At 43.7% G+C, this 17795-nt stretch overlaps 1 protein-coding gene across 1 annotated transcript in view; it reads right to left on the bottom strand.

Moving 5' to 3' along the window:
* The window catches only part of KDM1A (lysine demethylase 1A), a 49222-nt gene extending 33579 nt beyond the window's left edge, over positions 1–15643 (bottom strand). Inside the window, exons 1-2 of the mRNA XM_081201927.1 lie at positions 15263–15643; positions 895–1060 (exon numbers count right to left, since the gene is read on the bottom strand). Of these exons, the coding sequence (XP_081058053.1) occupies positions 895–1060; positions 15263–15628 (532 nt within the window). The 5' untranslated portion in view covers positions 15629–15643. The remainder of the gene's footprint in view (positions 1–894; positions 1061–15262) is intronic.
* Between the last annotated feature and the right edge of the window lie 2152 nt (positions 15644–17795).

Raw genomic sequence — 17795 nt, 5'->3', positions numbered from 1 at the left:
CTTAGGCTTCTCATCAGCCCCTGCCCAAACTGTGAGGAAGTGTGCTATGCAGAATGAATGCAATTTGCCGCCCCCCAAAGCACATGGTGGTATGTCAATTGCCATTTTGCTTTCATGCTACCATAACATCCTACAATTGGAGTTTGACATAGGCAGCTTTAGAAACAACAGAGGGCATACTCTTGTCAGCCAGCTAGGAACTTCCCCAGGGTGCAGCTTTGGCTCACAACCACTAATTCTTACAAGTTGGAGACAGTATTTTAGGGATGGACATAAACGAGACTCTTTACTCTCCTCAAGCTATACTTCTGACATTTAATAGAGGGAGAACAAAGCTAAAACTTGATTCACACACACACACACAAAAAGTGGCCCTTTTATTAAGAAATCTAGATTCACAGTAGTTTTAGACCAGGCAGAACCAGTTTTATTAACAGGATTAAAGGCAACTGAACGTGTTGCCAAGTAGCTAAAATGTACGGGGGGAAACCCAGAATACAAAAAAGAGTAAGATGAGAATGACTCAATTTAGCAAAGCAAAGCTAGAAAATTTCATCAGCCAATTTCTGGGATTCTCAACAGACCACAGAAAGATGATTGCGAGCATAGAAAATCTAAGGCCAGGTAAGGAAGCAATGGAGTCAGTAAAGTCACTCTATTAAGGATGTTGATTAATAAATCTGAAGATACATGTTCAAAGCAAATAATATTTTCCAGGGTCACATTAATGCTGCTCATGTGTGGCCTATCATCCATACTTTCTGATGGCATTCAGTCCTTCATGCCATAGCTAATCTAAGCTAAACTCAGTGGAGGGGGAGTGTCTGTGCAACCATATTGCCTTCAAATGTGCAAGACCATTGTTGTCCTGCTGAATGGGGGCCCTTTACTCACCAGATGGCTCTTCTGGCTCACTTTCATTCTCTTCCTCAGGAGGTGGTGGGGGAGGGGGAGGCGGCAGCTTTTTCTCTTTTTCTGCTTTAGCATTCCTTTCTTCTTCAGAGTAATACTCATCTTCAGAAAGGTTAGCAAGGCTTTCATCCATTTCTCTATATTCTACCTGTAAGCAGAATGCCCCCACAATACAATCAATATAGAACAAGCAAATTGGCAAAGTAGATTAACAAACTTTTAAAATGAATTCTCATGGGTAAATTGAAGGGTTCGCTTTAAAGCAAAAGTGAGGAACCTGTGGACCTCATGTTGTTGAATCCCAAAGATGATGGGGGTTGTAGTTCAGCAAATCTGGAGGGCCAAAGGTCCCTCACACTTGGGTCTATACCTTGGTCAACCTTTTCCGTTCCAGGACTTTAAACACAAACATACATTTGGGGACCCCCCTTTTTTTTACTATATATTTGCGTGGTGGTAGTGCTCCTGTTGCAACCCACCTTAGATCAGGCTGCAACCCTAAGAATTTGTCAAGAATGTATAACTTGCTGTTGAAATGGAATACTCAGGATGAAACGGTGAAATCTGCTATGATTAAATGGGCACAAGATGTTGGACATAACATTATGATGGCTGACTGGGAACAGTTATGGACCACAGGTATGAAGTTTACGGCATGTAATGCCTTAAAAGAGAATTTAATGAAAATGATTTACAGGTGGTACATAACACCAGTCAAGCTTGCAAAAATATTCCATTTGCCCGATAATAAATGCTGGAAATGTAATGAGACTGAAGGTACATTCTTTCACCTTTGGTGGACATGCCCAAGGATTAAGAATTTCTGGGAGATGATTTATAATGAAATGAAAAAGGTATTTAAATATACCTTCCTGAAGAAACCAGAGGCCTTTATCCTGGGCATGGTCGGCCAATTGGTGCCAAAGAAGGATAGAACTTTCTTTATGTATGCCACAATAGCAGCAAGAATACTTATCGCAAAGCATTGGAAGACACAAGATCTACCCACCCGGGAAGAATGGCAGATGAAGCTCGTGGACTATATGGAATTGGCGGAAATGACTGGCAGAATCCGAGACCAGGGAGAAGAGTCAGTGGAAGAAGATTGGAAAAAATTCAAAGTATACTTACAGAAATATTGCAAAATTAATGAATGTTAGGAGGATGCTGGAATGAAGTTATATGGCTTTAGCAGAAATGTTATAAAGAATTAAGCAAAAACTGATTGTTAATGGGCCAAAGAGGAAAATTTAAGGTTAGACTGTGTTAAGATAAATTATAGAACAAAAAATTGAGAAAGATGGAAAGGATTTGCTGAAATAGCTAATCGAACTAGAATACAAAAAGGGAGGTGTGAGGAGGTCGACGAAACAAGTAAATGAAAGGTAAAGATACGGAAATATTGGATGTGTTTTTAAATGTTTGTGTTTTTCTTGTTGTTTTGCTGTATTGTTTTTTGTTTTTGTTTTTATTTCTGATGTATTGTAAGGTATTGTTTTGTTCTGTTAAACTTTTTATTGTTTCTTTCTTCTTTTTTCTGTAACTATTAAACCTCTAATAAATATTATTTTTTTAAAAAATCAGGCTGCAACCCACTAGTGCATCCTGACACACAAGCTGAAGACAGTGCCATAAGGCATTGTTGCCTGTTTGTGCACTCTACAATTTGCAATTCTCTTTTTCTACGACTAACCCACTATCCACTGAATACCTCATTTCATCCACTTAAATTAAAAATAATGCAAACTACACTATATTTCACTCTAACATTGTCCACATTAGACTGCTACAGCCTGTAACTTAGTTTTTGTGTACCGTAAATTTCGCTCCAAAACACGCACTTTTTTGCTCCGAGAAAGTAAGGGAAAATGCCTGTGCGTGTTAAGGAGCGAATGCATGGATCAGAGCCATGGCTGCCGTCAGTCAGGCAAAGCTGGAGCCACTTACACGCTCTACGAGGCTCTCACTTTGCTTTCTTTAAAGCGACCTGGAGCCAGGAAGGAGGGAGGGAAGGAGAGCCATAGCAGCAAAGCCGGCAGCAGCCGCTTACACGGGAGGAGGGAGAGACGCTAGCAAAGGTCTGCGCGCTCTCTAAACAGAGCAATGAGGCTGCAGAGAGACGGCAGGAAAGATAAAATTTAAGCAACCAGCAGCAAAATAAAACCAACCTCGAGCTCTGAGCCACGCAGTGAAAACCAGGAAGTAAAAAAAGGGGCTGGGGAGGGCATGAGGGAGAGGGGAAAACTTCGCAAATCCCCCGCGTCTCAGCTGATCGGCTGGGATGGAGCAGCTTGTTTTCAGGCAGGATAGATTTGAGCAATGTCTGGGTCCTAGTGCCCCTACCGCTTTTTTGTGCTCCATTCTATTGCTGCAGGTGGCTGCTTATCGTTCAGGCTGCAAGGAGAAGCGCTTTTACACAGCTAATGGCAAATCCCCTGCAATCCAAGTCCTCCTCACTTGCTCAAATCTATTCTGCCTCAAAACAAGGAGCGGAAGGAAAAGGCTGCAAACTGTTAAACGGAAAAAAAAACCGAGGCACAGGGCAAATACCTTAAGTATACCTTTAAAGCAACAGTGCTCTTTCCCTCCCTCCTCCCCGCGGAAAAGCTCCTTGTCCCTTGAGTTCTTTTCCTTCCCTCCCCACTTAAAACGTGGTTACAAAGCACGGATCCACATGGATCCTCAGGATTTTTGCATTGGGCTACCCCAAACTCACTGTCAGATCACATGTCTGTGGCCACAGCATGAACCATAAAAATCATACATCCACTGTTTCATTTAGAATATTTTTTCCTCGTTTTCCTCCTCTAAAAACTACATGCGTGTTATGGTCAGATGCGTGTTATAGAGCGAAAAATACGGTAATTAGTGCAATTAGTAAGTGTTTCCCGGCAGTTAATAATATATTTAGAAAATACTGAAGAACCTTTCTCAGTTATACTTCTCAGCCTAGATGGTAGCAGCACAACAAATAACCAATACACACAATAAATATCACTGTTCCAGGAAATTAACAAACATTTCAAAAAATAAAAATCTAAGAGCTTTCTCTCAACTACCACTAAGTTCTCCCCTTAGATTTATCAGCTAATTTAGCACAATCTTTCTAATAACCTAATCTAGTGAAAATACAGTCTACTTCAAAAGCCACAGGTACAGAAAGCTCCCTCTAATAAATACGGCACTACTATACTGCAATACTTAGAGGAGCACTTCAGCCAATGAAAGCAGTGGCTGGGAAAGTAAAACATATGGTGCTGCGTGGTGTACAGCAGGCATAGGCATACTCTGCCCTCCAGATGTTTTAGGACTACAACACCCATTATCCCTGACCACTGGTCCTGTTAGCTAGGGAAGATGGGAGTTGTAGTCCCAAAACATCCGGAGGGCAGTTTGCCTATGCCTGGTATACAGCATTTTTACATACAATATGAACTGTGTCCTGCATCACACACACATCCCACCCTAGAAAAGAATCTAGCCTGTCTTCAGTTTCCCCTTAAGCTGCTACACTTATCAGGTTTCACATGTGACAATTGACACAAATAGCAGACATCTGTATAGGTGATAAAGCATAATTCATTTTTTAAATTGTGTAGAATAGTAGCATACATATACTGGGAAGTGACAGCAGTGGGATAGAAAAGCTAGCAGTCAAATGGTTCCTGGGATGTCTAGTCGACATTTGGGGGGAAGGGGTCGGCAACACTTTTTATTTCTTATTTTGATAATCATGAAAATAGGACTTCCGGGGTGGCGCCATCGGTAATGGCGGATTCCCTCTGATCCGGAGGGACTAGCTCCATGGAAAACGGGTCTTTTCCACTACGGCGAAGCGGGGACCCTTTGAAAAATCACAGGTGGATGAAACCTGTGACCATGGGACTCGGCGGGCACCCTTCGCGCCCCCCCAACTCGTAAAGGAACCCAGTTACGGGCTCCAGAGCAAAGAGGGGCTAGTGGTGCGGTGCTAAGAGTCAACTGCTTCTTCTGTGGAGTGAAGCCGCACAGCCGTTGCCGGAGAGCGCTGCCTTTTTCCTGGGACAATTTGGCTACTAAAACAACTACACGTGAGTAGCTTAATTTCGGACAATTGGAGTTTAAACAACGACTTGTGAGTAGAAAGGAAAATTGGACTAAGAAATTCTTCTTAATTTGGCACTGAAACGGGAAGGTCTAAACAGGAAGTCAGCCTTCCGTTTCTTGTAGATAGATTAAAGCAAAGACATGGCAAACTAGAGTTCAGAAAATCGTTTGTAAAGGATTAACTTTCATCATCTAAAATTGTTGAACCCCCTCCGGAAGCAGGAGAAGAGGGGGGATTTTTTTCCGGACTGTTTAAACCTGCAGAAGAGAGTGTAAGAAAAGTAATTTTCCACCGTCTTGATCCTGGGAGCGGGATGTCAGGACTGACGTTTTTGGGAAGTTCATTGACTATAGACAAACGTCTTTGACAGACAGTTAAAAGAAGAGAAACATAGTGATTCCATTGTTCTCCTTCGCATTTTAAAGGAATAAATATTGACAAAATATCTGAAAAAGGAAACTTTGTTGTTAGATCTGCTTTTAAAAGAAAAAGAAAAAAGAAAAGAGATGGATACAAATAGAAGTTCTTCCCCTAGAGGGAGCCTGTGAAACTGTTACTAATTTGAACCGGGGAGCTCTGCAGCTGCAACAGATTAAGATCGTGGGAACAGACGTCTGTGTGGGAAAATGATTGCTTGTACATGAGAGCATGAGCAAAGTTCTTATTGTTGCAGGGTGATCTCATAGCTAGAAGCATCCTTGGAGCATGAACAGCGCGTGAACAGCTCGTGCTGTCCTACATGATTGGTCAACTAACATAGCCTGATCGCTCGCATAGTCTAGTGCGAATGTCCTTATCTGCTGGCTAGAACAAATTGCTGGGCTTGTATTTTGTATCTTTCTGATTTCACACAATAAAAGCTGAGCTGCCATATTAGCCCTAGGAGCAGCCATATTTCGGAACCCCTCATGGTGTGAGACTGATTTTTCCCTGGATGCCGAGCTGCAACTCGACAATTGGTGCCCCGTGTGACTGCCTTCGGACTTCACGTTGTTTTTCATTATTCAGCACTCACCAACACGTCGTTCATCCACGTAGTGGATCCCTGGTGAGTGCTCCCGTGTGACTGCCTTCGGACTTCACGTTGTTTTTCATTATTCAGCACTCACCAACACGTCGTTCATCCACGTAGTGGATCCCTGGTGAGTGCTCCCGTGTGATTTCTTTCGGACTTCATGCTGTTTTACAACGTTCAGCTCTCACCTCGCCCCGCAAGGGCTGCAGACGCGTCGTTCATCCACGTAGTGGATCCCTGGTGAGAGCTCCCGTGTGAATGTGATTCTGGACTACGTTACGGACTTATCAGCACTTATCTCCGCCCGGACAGGGCAAAAAGGCGCCTCCCTCATCCTCCTAAGGATCCCTCGGTAAGTGCTCCCTGCTCTTTTTGCAACTCTTGCAATCATGGGAAAGTCTCTCTCTGCACCACAGAAAATTTTTTTTAAAGACCTTAAATTCCTTTTGGCCAGTAACAACCTTGCTGTTCGGAAAGCTGACCTTAAGTCCCTTATAAAAGCCCTGGACACTCACTGTCCGTGGTTCCCCCAGGACGGAACTTGGGGGTTAGATGATTGGAAAAAAATTGGACACTTCTTTCAAAATCATCCACAGATTGATGTCAAAGTTTTGCATGCCTGGGGTAACGTCTACAAAGCTATGTCGTGTTTAACTCCTTCAAACATTCTTCTGGCTGCTGCAACAGCTTCTTCGCCCGCCCTCCCGGTACCTGTTTTGCCTGCCTCAAACCTACCTCCTAAACCGCCGGACATTTCCCCTTCGGCTCCTCCTGTCGTCCCCCCCCTGCATTCTCCGCATTCTTCACTTCCTGCACCTCCCGTTACTACTCCTCTCCAAGAATCTTCGCATTCAGCACCTCCCGCTCTTCCACCTCCTGCGCCCAAGGCATCTGGCACCGATCCTACCATTCCTCTTCAAAGATCTCTCCGTGCTGCCGCTCCGTTGCTGCCTTTTGATGCTGATACTCCAAATCTCTTTCCTGTGATTGCTCCTGCACTCCCAGCCCCCGTCATGCTGACCAAAACCGATGTTCTCGATGGGCTGACGGGAGGAGGCAATTTTCTTCCTATTGCCCAACAGTTGGCCCTTGATCCTATGTATTGGGCAGCCACCACAGCCTCAGCCCAAGAGGCTCTGGCCTCTGTCCCTGATGACAGGAATGAGCGCAATGGCCAATTGGGAAGCATCAGACAGGGCCCTGCAAAGCCCTATGGACAATTTGTTGATCGCTTGTATAATACCTTCAAGCGGCAAGTTCAGGACCTGGCAGCACAAGACCTGACTGTACGCCAGCTTGCGTTCACTAATGTAAATGAGAACCATAAGCAAGCACTGTGCCCTTTGATGACAACATCAAATATAGCCATTGCTGATATCCTTACAGCCTGCCAGTCAGTGGGCACTGAGATGCACAAAGCTCATCTTTTAGCCACGGCCTGGTCCTCCGCCGTGTCCCAAATTCCTGCAAAGGCTACAACCTGTTGGATTGACAGTGGCTAAGGAAAAAATCCAGCGGACTTTACCCATTACGTACCTGGGACACAAGCTGACAGCATCTGCAGCCATTCCAGTTACGCCTCAACTACAGTTTCCTGGTCATCTTAGACTGGTGGATTTACAACAAATCCTTGGACAGCTGAATTGGATAAAGAGTTATTTGGACCTGCCCACCTCTACTTTGTCTCCGCTATTTTCTGCCCTTAAAGGACATAAGGATCCAGCAGACAAGATCACAGTCACCTCTGCAATGGAAAAGGCTCTAACCACTGTGAACAACCATCTCCGCAGATGTATGGTGGACAGGATTCCTTCTCTTTCCATGGCGCAATTATCACTTGCAGTATTTGCCACCCCGCTCCTTCCAACAGCTATATTGTACACCACAGGCCAAAAACCTGGGACTGTGTCTATTGTGGAGTGGCTTCACTTGCCTCATACTCCTCCTCGGAACGTGTATGCTACACCCAACAGCGTCATGGACCTTGTTGCTAAGGGTCGACATCGAGCCCTTGCCCTCTCTGGAATGGACTTACAGTCAGTGTACCTGCCCTTCTCACAGGAAGAATTTCAGCATCTGATGATGACAGCCGTTTCTACCCAAATAGCTTTTGCTGATTTCTTGGGAAATATCTTTCACAATCCTCCTAAAGACCCTCGTTTGTCTTTCCTTACAGGGCTACGTTATGTCTTACAAACTGCTTTGTCCCCCTTACCCTTACCCTCCGCCCTTACTGTGTTCACTGATGGTAACAAATCCAGAGGGGTGGTGGTGTGGGAAGAGGAGGGGGGATGGAAAAGTTTATATACTACTGAGCAGTCCTCAGCACAACGTGCTGAATTGGCAGCTGTAATTTTGGCATTTCAACAGTTTGCTAATATCCCTTTCAATCTCATTGTGGATTCTCAGTATGTATATAATCTTTTGAATGTCTTACCATTGTCTTATATCACTCCTGCTATTGACAAAAATTTGTTTACATTGTTTTCCACTTTGCAGAACTTGGTACAAGCTAGAACTTGTCAGTTTTATGTAGCCCATCTCAGATCTCACACTGGCCACCCTGGGTATTTGGCAGAAGGTAATGCCCGGGCAGACCATGCTTTGAAGAATGGTATTTTTTCATTGTTTTCAGACCCATTTGAAAGTCATTCTGTATTTCATCAGAATGCTAAAGTTCTGGCAAAATCTTTTTCGTTGCCCATTTCTCAAGCTCGAGACATTGTGTCACAGTGCGCGGTATGCACTAAATCTCCCACAGTCATTCCTTTTGATGCAGTCAACCCTAGAGGCCTGCATCCTCTGGCAATCTGGCAAATGGATGTCACCCACACGCCTTCTTTGGCTCCATTTTCTAGGGTACATCTCACTGTGGACACTGCCTCTGGCTATATCTGGGCCTCTCCTCTTAAAGGAGAGACCACTCGACATGTTATTCAACATTTGATGCGCTGTTTTGCTGTTATGGGAAAACCCCATACCTTAAAAACTGACAATGGCCCTGCGTACATTTCTCAGGCCTTTTCTGATTTTTGTTCTTTGTGGGATATAAGGTTGACTCATGGCATTCCTTTCAATTCTACAGGGCAAGCGATAGTCGAGCGTTCTCATTTGACCTTTAAGACCCTTCTCAACAAGCAATTGGGAGGTCGATCGCCTACTGTATCTGAAATACCTAATGCTGTACATCAAGTATTATTTACTCTAAATCATCTCTTGTATCCCCACAATAAGGATTTTACGCCTGCTGAACTTCATTTCCGGAAGGAAGAAGTATTGCAACGCCCTTTAGTGTCTTACAGGTTGCTTCCAGATCCACAGTGGAAGGGTCCAACTTCCTTGATTTCCTGGGGTCGAGGATTTGCGGCAATTGACGTAGACGGAGTTCCCCGATGGGTTCCAGCCCGCTGCGTTCGACCTTGGCGCTCTTCTGTTGCCTCGTCTTCGCCCAAGGAGACACCAGCGCCTTGAAACCGTATTTTACGCTGTTTGCCGGTGATGACCTCTCACCTGACCTCAACCCACATTGCAGTTGGAGACATCGCCATATTGATGTGCCCTGGATGAAGTCACCTTCCACAGCTGTTCCAGTGTTTCCTGGCACGTTGAAAGGCCATCTTCAACCCTATCGCGTTGGCCCCCCTTCCCCCTGGGAAGCCACCGTTTCTACCACTTATCGTTACAGTTTTGCCGCCTCTTGTTTGGGAAATGAACCTGGCTTTGAAGGATGTCCTCGCCAGACCGGCATCGCTTGGGTTTTGCCCCCCAATAGCGACCATCCCATCTGTGTCACCACGTTTCGTTGGGCTTGGATTTTTGGCTCAGCAGTGCACGGAGCAGTACATGAGGCCTATTTACAGCAAATGGGCTCCTGTATCTGCAGAAATGGCTGTGTGGCTTCTTCTGGATTATGGTTTTTACATGCCAATAATCGAGCCACGAAATATCACGCAGGTTGCTCGGAAACAGCTATTGGAATAATTTACCAGTCTCACCCTTATTGCCCCCCCAAGCAACCAATATGGCATCGTCCTGAGTGGCCCCACAATTCCACTTCACACGGGTGGAGCCTCTCTGTGAACTTTGTGAAACGCCGCTTTCGTCGTGCTGCTCTTTTGCAGAAGGCCAGGAGGCCTGAACCTTATCATCAGATCTGGACTAACAATACTTACGTTAGAGACATTAATCATTTTGCTTCTATGCTTAACCTTTCTGATTGCTGGATGTGTATGCATATCCCTCCTCAATCAAAAAGATCTGGCATTTTATTACATGGTATTCCTATAAATGCTTCATATAAGATTAGTAATAATATGAAGGACAATCGCATAAGTTTACCTCCTGTATTTCTATCGCTTGTAGAATACGCTCCTTATTGTTTTCGTTTTAATCATAATAGCAAAAAAATTTTAGGTCATTATCCATATTGTAATTGGACATATGAGTACGTTAATGGATCTTCTTGTTTTCTTAATGTTACAACCATGAGTGGTAGGCCAAAGGTCTTAATTAATAATGTCACAACTTACATGACTTATGAACAACAAGCTGCGTGTAGAGATTTTTATGTTTGGTTCAACTGGATGAGAAAAAGCAGTGAATCTACATGTTTGCTTCAATACCCCTGATATATAAGATAGATAAGCTCCCAGAGGTTCGTTTGCGTAACAGAAGGGAAGTATAATCACCTATTTCTCATTATACAGGAACAGCCATTTCTAGATCCTTTTTCCCTCTTTAGATGTAGGGATGAATTACCGTGATTTGCATAGATTGGCAAATTGCACTGAAGCCTTGTTTAATTCTACTATCTTGGCTTTAAAAATGATTAACACAGAAATGTCAGAAATAAGAGAAGTTGTTTTATACACTTTTTATGCTTTAAATGTGATCTTTGCTTCTAAAGGTGGAATTTGTGCCTTAATTCATTCTCATTGCTGTATGTATATAACCGATCAATCGACCAATATCTCTGCTACTATTGATTATATGGAACAAATGATAGCCCATAATCCTTTGAATCCACCTGAAGGTTTTGATCCATGGGAGTGGTTGTCTTCTTGGTTGCCTAATGGATTATGGTTAAGAAAAATATTATTGATTGTAATTGCATGTATTGTTGGCTTCATTATGGTGTGTTGTTGCATTCAATGCATACCCTCTTTGATTTCCCAATGCACTGCATGGTGGTACCGACCACGGCCCACCACAGGGGTTACAAGAGGAATTTATGTTGCAAAGTGTAGACGCTTAGGCAATGAAGTGTACGATTTGGACTAATGGTCCCTCTTTTCCTCTAATAATATAAACAAGAAAAGGGGACATGTGGGAAAATGATTGCTTGTACATGAGAGCATGAGCAAAGTTCTTATTGTTGCAGGGTGATCTCATAGCTAGAAGCATCCTTGGAGCATGAACAGCGCGTGAACAGCTCGTGCTGTCCTACATGATTGGTCAACTAACATAGCCTGATCGCTCGCATAGTCTAGTGCGAATGTCCTTATCTGCTGGCTAGAACAAATTGCTGGGCTTGTATTTTGTATCTTTCTGATTTCACACAATAAAAGCTGAGCTGCCATATTAGCCCTAGGAGCAGCCATATTTCGGAACCCCTCATGGTGTGAGACTGATTTTTCCCTGGATGCCGAGCTGCAACTCGACACGTCTGACCTTGTATAACAATGTATTCAGAAGCTCTGGTGCGTGCTTTCTGCAAAACAAGTGCCTTATTGGAAGAGTTACATGGGAAGACGGACTTGATGACTGTTCAGAAATTTTGGACAGGTAGTGGGTAACTATTTAGAACCCACCCAGGAATCAACTCAGGAGTGTGTTCTGACAGATCAGATGAGGAAGGAGGATGTTGCTGGACCTTGGGTGGCAGAGATGGAGGGAGCTGTGGCCCAGCAGGAACATGAGTTGTTGGATCTGACAAATGAACTTAGAAAAAGCCAGATTTGGAGAGATAGAGTTTTGTTTGGTTTGGAAATGGGGGGTTGGATAGACCCCCCCCCATGCAGGGATGTTTTGACTTTTCAAGTCTGGCAATGGGCTGTGAGGAGTTTGGGGTTGTGGGGGTTCTTAACTCTGGAGGGACTTTGAAACATGTTCTTAAATACCACATGGAGTTTAGTGTGGACAATGGAAAAGGGGCTGATTTGTCGGGAAGGGACAAAAATACTGTCAAGTTGGAGTTTCCACGAGTGAAAGGAGCAGGAGACAAAGTAAAGTACAGGTATAAATATGGAGAAGATCTGCGGAAGGGACATGGAAGAGACTTAAGGGCCTCGGACATAAGATTACCAGGTTAATGAGCTAGATGGATGGGATAGAAAGGACTGACAAAACCCGGGACCAGGAGGAAGAGACGTTGGATGAAGATTGGAAGAAAGTTTTAAAAAACTGTATTAGGATTGTTTTATAAAATTGATGAATGTTAGAAAGATGTTGGAACGAAATTATTTGGCTTTAGCAGAAATGTTAAAAGACTTATGTAAGAATATGTTATGGTTATGAGAAATTGGTATAAATAAGATCTAAGCTTTAAAGTTTTAGGGCTTTTATAGTAAGATAAGGTTAAAACAGATTAAGGTAATTTAATGACAGAATATTATGAAAAATGGAAAGGATTTGCTGTGATAATTAACAACTAGAATACAAAAAAGGGAGGAGTGAGGAGGTCGATGAAATAAGGTAATGACAGTTAAGGATTTGGGAATATTGGATTTGTTTTTAAATTTTTGTGGTTTATTTTTGCTTTTTGATTGTGATGTGTTACGTGTTATGTTGCTGTTTTTTGATTTTGATTTTTACTAATTTGTATTGTTTGATTGTGGTTTGTTTTTCTTTTGTACTTTCTTTTTTTCCTTATTTTTCTCTTTGTTTTTCCGGTAATTTTTAAAATTCTTAATAAATATCATTTTTTAAAAAAGGTAATCATGAAAATAATTCACATAAGTGGCAAATTGTTAATATCACATTTTAACAGAAATTGTTGATATATGTTTAATTTTGTGTTTACAATACTGTAAAAATATTTTAAACCAAAACAGTCTACATATAAGTTGTGTGGTTGCCCCTACCACCAGAGGTCAAGGAAATAAACAACTATCCGACTTTTAGAAGATATCTGAAGGCAGCCCTGTTTAGGGAAGTTTTTAATGTCTGATGTTTTATTGTATTTTTAATTTTTTGTTGGAAGCCGCCCAGAGTGGCTGGGGAAACCCAGCCAGATGGGTGGGGTATAAATAATACTAAATTATTATTATCATTATTATCATTCTTATACATATTTAACTGAATTTTCTGTGTCTGTAATTCTTTTTTAATTTATTTGGTATATTTATTCTGTTTAGCACCCCCACACACATCTGAGAATAGCACTTCACAAAATTGGATGAATTGGATTCTAATCCACAAAAGCTTTATGCCATAAAAATGAGTTAGCCTTTGATTTCACGTTATGTACAGTCTATGTACATTATAATGTGTTTTGAAGCTTTTTCTTATATGGATCTGTACAGGTTCTGTAGCAACCTAAGTCACATAAACTCAAACTAAAGTAGGCTACACATTATATATGAAATCCTACAAAGGCATAGGATTCCAGGAAGGGATGGAAAGCATTGTTGAGCCTCACAAGTGGAGCTCCAACTCCTGTGCAGCTGCTGCTAGCCATAAATAAGGAAGCATTGGGAGAAGGACAGCATAATTTTTGTTTTCAAAGCCCTCCCAAAATTCAAGTCCTCTACCCACTATGCTGTACAAACTGATTCAAGTAAATTAAATAATAATTCTTCATAAATTTTACAAGTAAATTAAAAAGGACCAACAGACCTAACTGTAAGCCCTCATTTCAAAAAAGCATTCCTATTTGTAAGCCCTGCAGAGAACTCAGAGTGGAAAAGGGCCCAAATTAATCAATGCTAAAAACTAGTCAAGCCATGTGTTATATACTTCCTTGTATTACAAGCATTTCCCTGTATTAAAGAAAGTAGAACCCTCAAGTCTTGATGATCACATAATGAAATCAATGTCTAATTGTTAAATATACAATGCTCTCCAAAGGTATATTCATCTTCCCTGTGCATCTACATGATACAAATATACACATATCAAAACATATTTCAAAGCTTTATTTGATCACAAAGGATCCTTTGTGTTAGAAAAGCAAGAGCCAAAAGAAAAAAACATTGATTTTGTTAGGATCTATTTCCCTTCCTTATTAAGATGGCTTTGGGGCATTTATTGCATTGCACACTATTAAATCTGCTTCTGTAAATCAAAGGTAGCAGTCTAGCCTACACATTAAGAAGCAAACAATAAATGACATTCATTAGTGCCTTGCAACATAGGCTCCAGCTACTTTCTGACGTCACATCAACCTTGTGTACCGTTTTGGAATAAAAAACCTAATTAACAATAACAGATAATCAATATATGGTACATACAGCAGAAGGTAGTATATGCCCAAGAGATACCAGAGGGGTAGTAATCCAGAACACACAACCCCCACAAGCAAGCCCTGCAGACTGTTTGTGGCCTGTTTCGTCAGCCAGATCCCAGCTGTATCTGATGATATGAGCTTTAATCTATACAAACCTGTGCCACAAGAACTGCCATTCTTTACGGTGTGCCACAATACCATTGCCCGCCCCCTTAAATCCTTAAGAGTGGGCTGTACCACTTTAGATGTTGACATCTCACTTTTGTATTTTTTTGCTTGGACTCCGCCAATAAGGAGGAATCCAGCACTTACGGGGGAAAGACTACAATGCCAACCTTCTACTTATTGCGATTATTCTCGTTGTTGTTTCACTCCCCGCTTTTCCCCAAATGACCCGTGTGGATAAAAGGCGCGCTCCCCGCTCCCATTTCGGCCCCACAGCAACCCTGGGAAGTAGGTCAGGCTGAGAAACATCCTCACTGGCTGAAGGCCACGCAGCGAACTTCCCGGCTCAGCCGGACTGCAACTTACAGGCCTGCCCGGCCTTTACGTTTCTCCTTGCAGGAAGTAACCGCTCGGTTTCTGCTTTAACGTGCAGCGAAAATAATAAAAATAAAAACCACTAGCCCGCTCCGGGAGCCCGAAGCCGCTTTTTTGAACCTCCGCCGTTTTAAAGTAATAAATTTCCTTAAAAACCGGTTCGTGTGAGGCGACGCCTGGCCCACCCAAGCCTGCCATTCCGCCGCCCCGGGTAGGTAAGGCCCCGGTGGGCGGCAGCGGCGGCCGGGGCAAGAGCACCCACCTTGGGCCGCTTGCGACGGCTGGTCCTGCGGCCCTCGGGGGTCTCGGCGATGCTGGTGGTCTCGGAGGCCCCGACGGGCCCCCCCGGCCCCGCGGGGGGAGACGGCTCGGACAAGCCCCCCGGCGGCGAGGCGCGCGGAGGCTCCTTCTTGCGGGGCGTGCGCTCCGAGGGCCCCGAGCCGCCGCCCTCTGAGGAGCCCAGGGAGCCCGACAGGGCCGGCGGAGGGGGGGGCGGAGGCGGCGGGGGTGGGGGCGGCGGAGGGGGCGCCGGGGCTTCGGCAGAGCCATCGCCCGCCGGGCCGCCCGCGCCGCCGCCACCGCCTACCGGAGCCTCCGCCGCGGCCGCTTTCTTCCCCGCAGACAGCATCCCCTCAGACGAGCCGAGTCAGGCCGCGGGACAAAGGCGGCCCCCGCGCGCGCGAGGGAGCGAACGCGCAGAGAAGCTCCGCCCCTGGCGGCGCGACGTCACCGCCCGCGACGCCCCGCCCCCTTCCTACGAACGCGCGATTCCCAGGGGAGGAAGGGGGCGGTGTTCTTTACCAGGGAACCGTTTTTAGTCCCGTAGCGGCCGCCGTAGCACGTGCTGCTGGGACAGCCGCTCTCACCTAGAATGGGGCTCTCCATTAATATGTGATTGATTAATAGTATTGGCATGATTTTAATAGGTTTTATATATGAATGTATTTTTAATCCTGTCTACGTTTCTCCCTCCCCCCCAATGTTATTAGCGGTTCATATTTTTACCTTCTCTTCTTTGGCGGTCATTCGTAGCCGAGGAAGATTGTCTTCCATAAACACGGTTTGAACAATGAGTCCGTATTTGACTGGAGGCCAATTATGGATCCACACGTCCTTCCACAGTGGGGACATTGGTTTCCGGGCGGGAGTTGATCACGGTGTTGATTTGCCAAGTGTCCCTTCCTATTTTTAACTGTAAGCCGCCTGGAGCCCCCGTTTGGGGAAAAGCCCAGGTATTATTATTATTGATAATAATACTGTAATACCCCGCTCATCTGGCTGGGTTTCCCCAGCCATTCTGGTTTACAGCATATATAAAACATAATAAAATGATTACATGTATTGTAATAATAAATTAAAACAGAAGAATTCTCTCCCTCTCCCTTAAAAAAACAACAAAAACAACACACATTTGGAAAATGTCAAAATCAGGAAGGCTTAAAACCCATTTAAATTACCGTAATTGAACTGTTTGCTCCAGGACTGTTTATCCTTGCTTTCATCAGTGCTCTGTATTGTAGTCACTGGAATCATCAGTGGATGAATCCAAGTGTTGGATAGGATGAGACTATTAGGCCCCCTTCCTGAAAGTCAGTAGTAGCACACTTTTTGGGGTGCTGCAAATCTTGGGGTTTGTGTTACAAAATGCTGCAAAACACTTGGCAACGATTTGGAGTCAACTGGAGAAAGTTGGATTTTGAGTGACATTAACTAGGAATCCAGGTTTGATGTATCAGCAGTGTGTGATCTACTGTTGGCTATGCCCTTGCTACATAGGCCAGTGAGAAAGGCCAGACTAGTAACTGCAGAATAGGAAGAAAAATAAATGTCTAATGTTTAATGCAATTAAATTAAGCATATAATTAAAACCTAAATATACATGTTTTGTTGTTGTTTAGTCGTGTCCGACTCTTCGTGACCCCATGGACCAGAACACGCCAGGCACTTCTGTCTTCCACTGCCTGCCGCAGTTTGGTCAGGCTCATGTCCAACCATCTCGTCCTCTGTCATCCCCTTCTCTTTGTGCCCTCCATCTTTCCCAACATCAGGGTCTTTTCCAGGGAGTCTTCTCTTCTCATGAGGTGGCCGAAGTATTGGAGCCTCAGCTTCACGATCTGTCCTTCCAGTGAGCACTCAGGGCTGATTTCCTTAAGAATGGATAGGTATGATCTTCTTCCTGTCCATGGGACTCTCAAGAGTCTCCTCCAGCACCATAATTCAAAAGCATCAATTCTTTGGCGATCAGCCTTCTTTATGGTCCAGCTCTCACTTCCATACATCACTACTGGGAAAACCATGGCTTTAACTATACGGACCTTTGTTGGCAAGGTGATGTCTCTGCAAAGACCTATTTAGTTTAGTACATGCCTATTATCACAGCACCATTGCACACAACCAGAATGCAGCTTTGCATTTTATCCAGCAGTATGCAGGGGTGGTTTTTTTTTCTGAAGTAGATTTGTTTCCTAGCAACTATATTTAAAGTGGGATAGTTACAGATAGGTAGCTGTGTTGGTCTGCCATAGTCAAAATAAAAAAATTCCTTCCAGTAGCACCTTAAAGACCAACTAAGTTAGTTCTTGGTATGAGCTTTCGTGTGCATGCACACTTCTTCAGTGTATCTGAAGAAGTGTGCATGCACACGAAAGCTCATACCAAGAACTAACTTAGTTGGTATTTAAGGTGCTACTGGAAGGAATTTTTTTATTTTAAAGTGGGGTAATTCAAGCAGTTTTGGTGAGAACAGAGAAGGTATACTAAAAATCCAAGAGTTACGAGTCATAATTATTAAATGG

This window comes from Podarcis bocagei (assembly GCF_964188305.1).
Source record: "Podarcis bocagei genome assembly, chromosome: 7".
NCBI lineage: Eukaryota > Metazoa > Chordata > Lepidosauria > Squamata > Lacertidae > Podarcis > Podarcis bocagei.
This window is presented reverse-complemented; position numbering and strand designations above follow the sequence as displayed.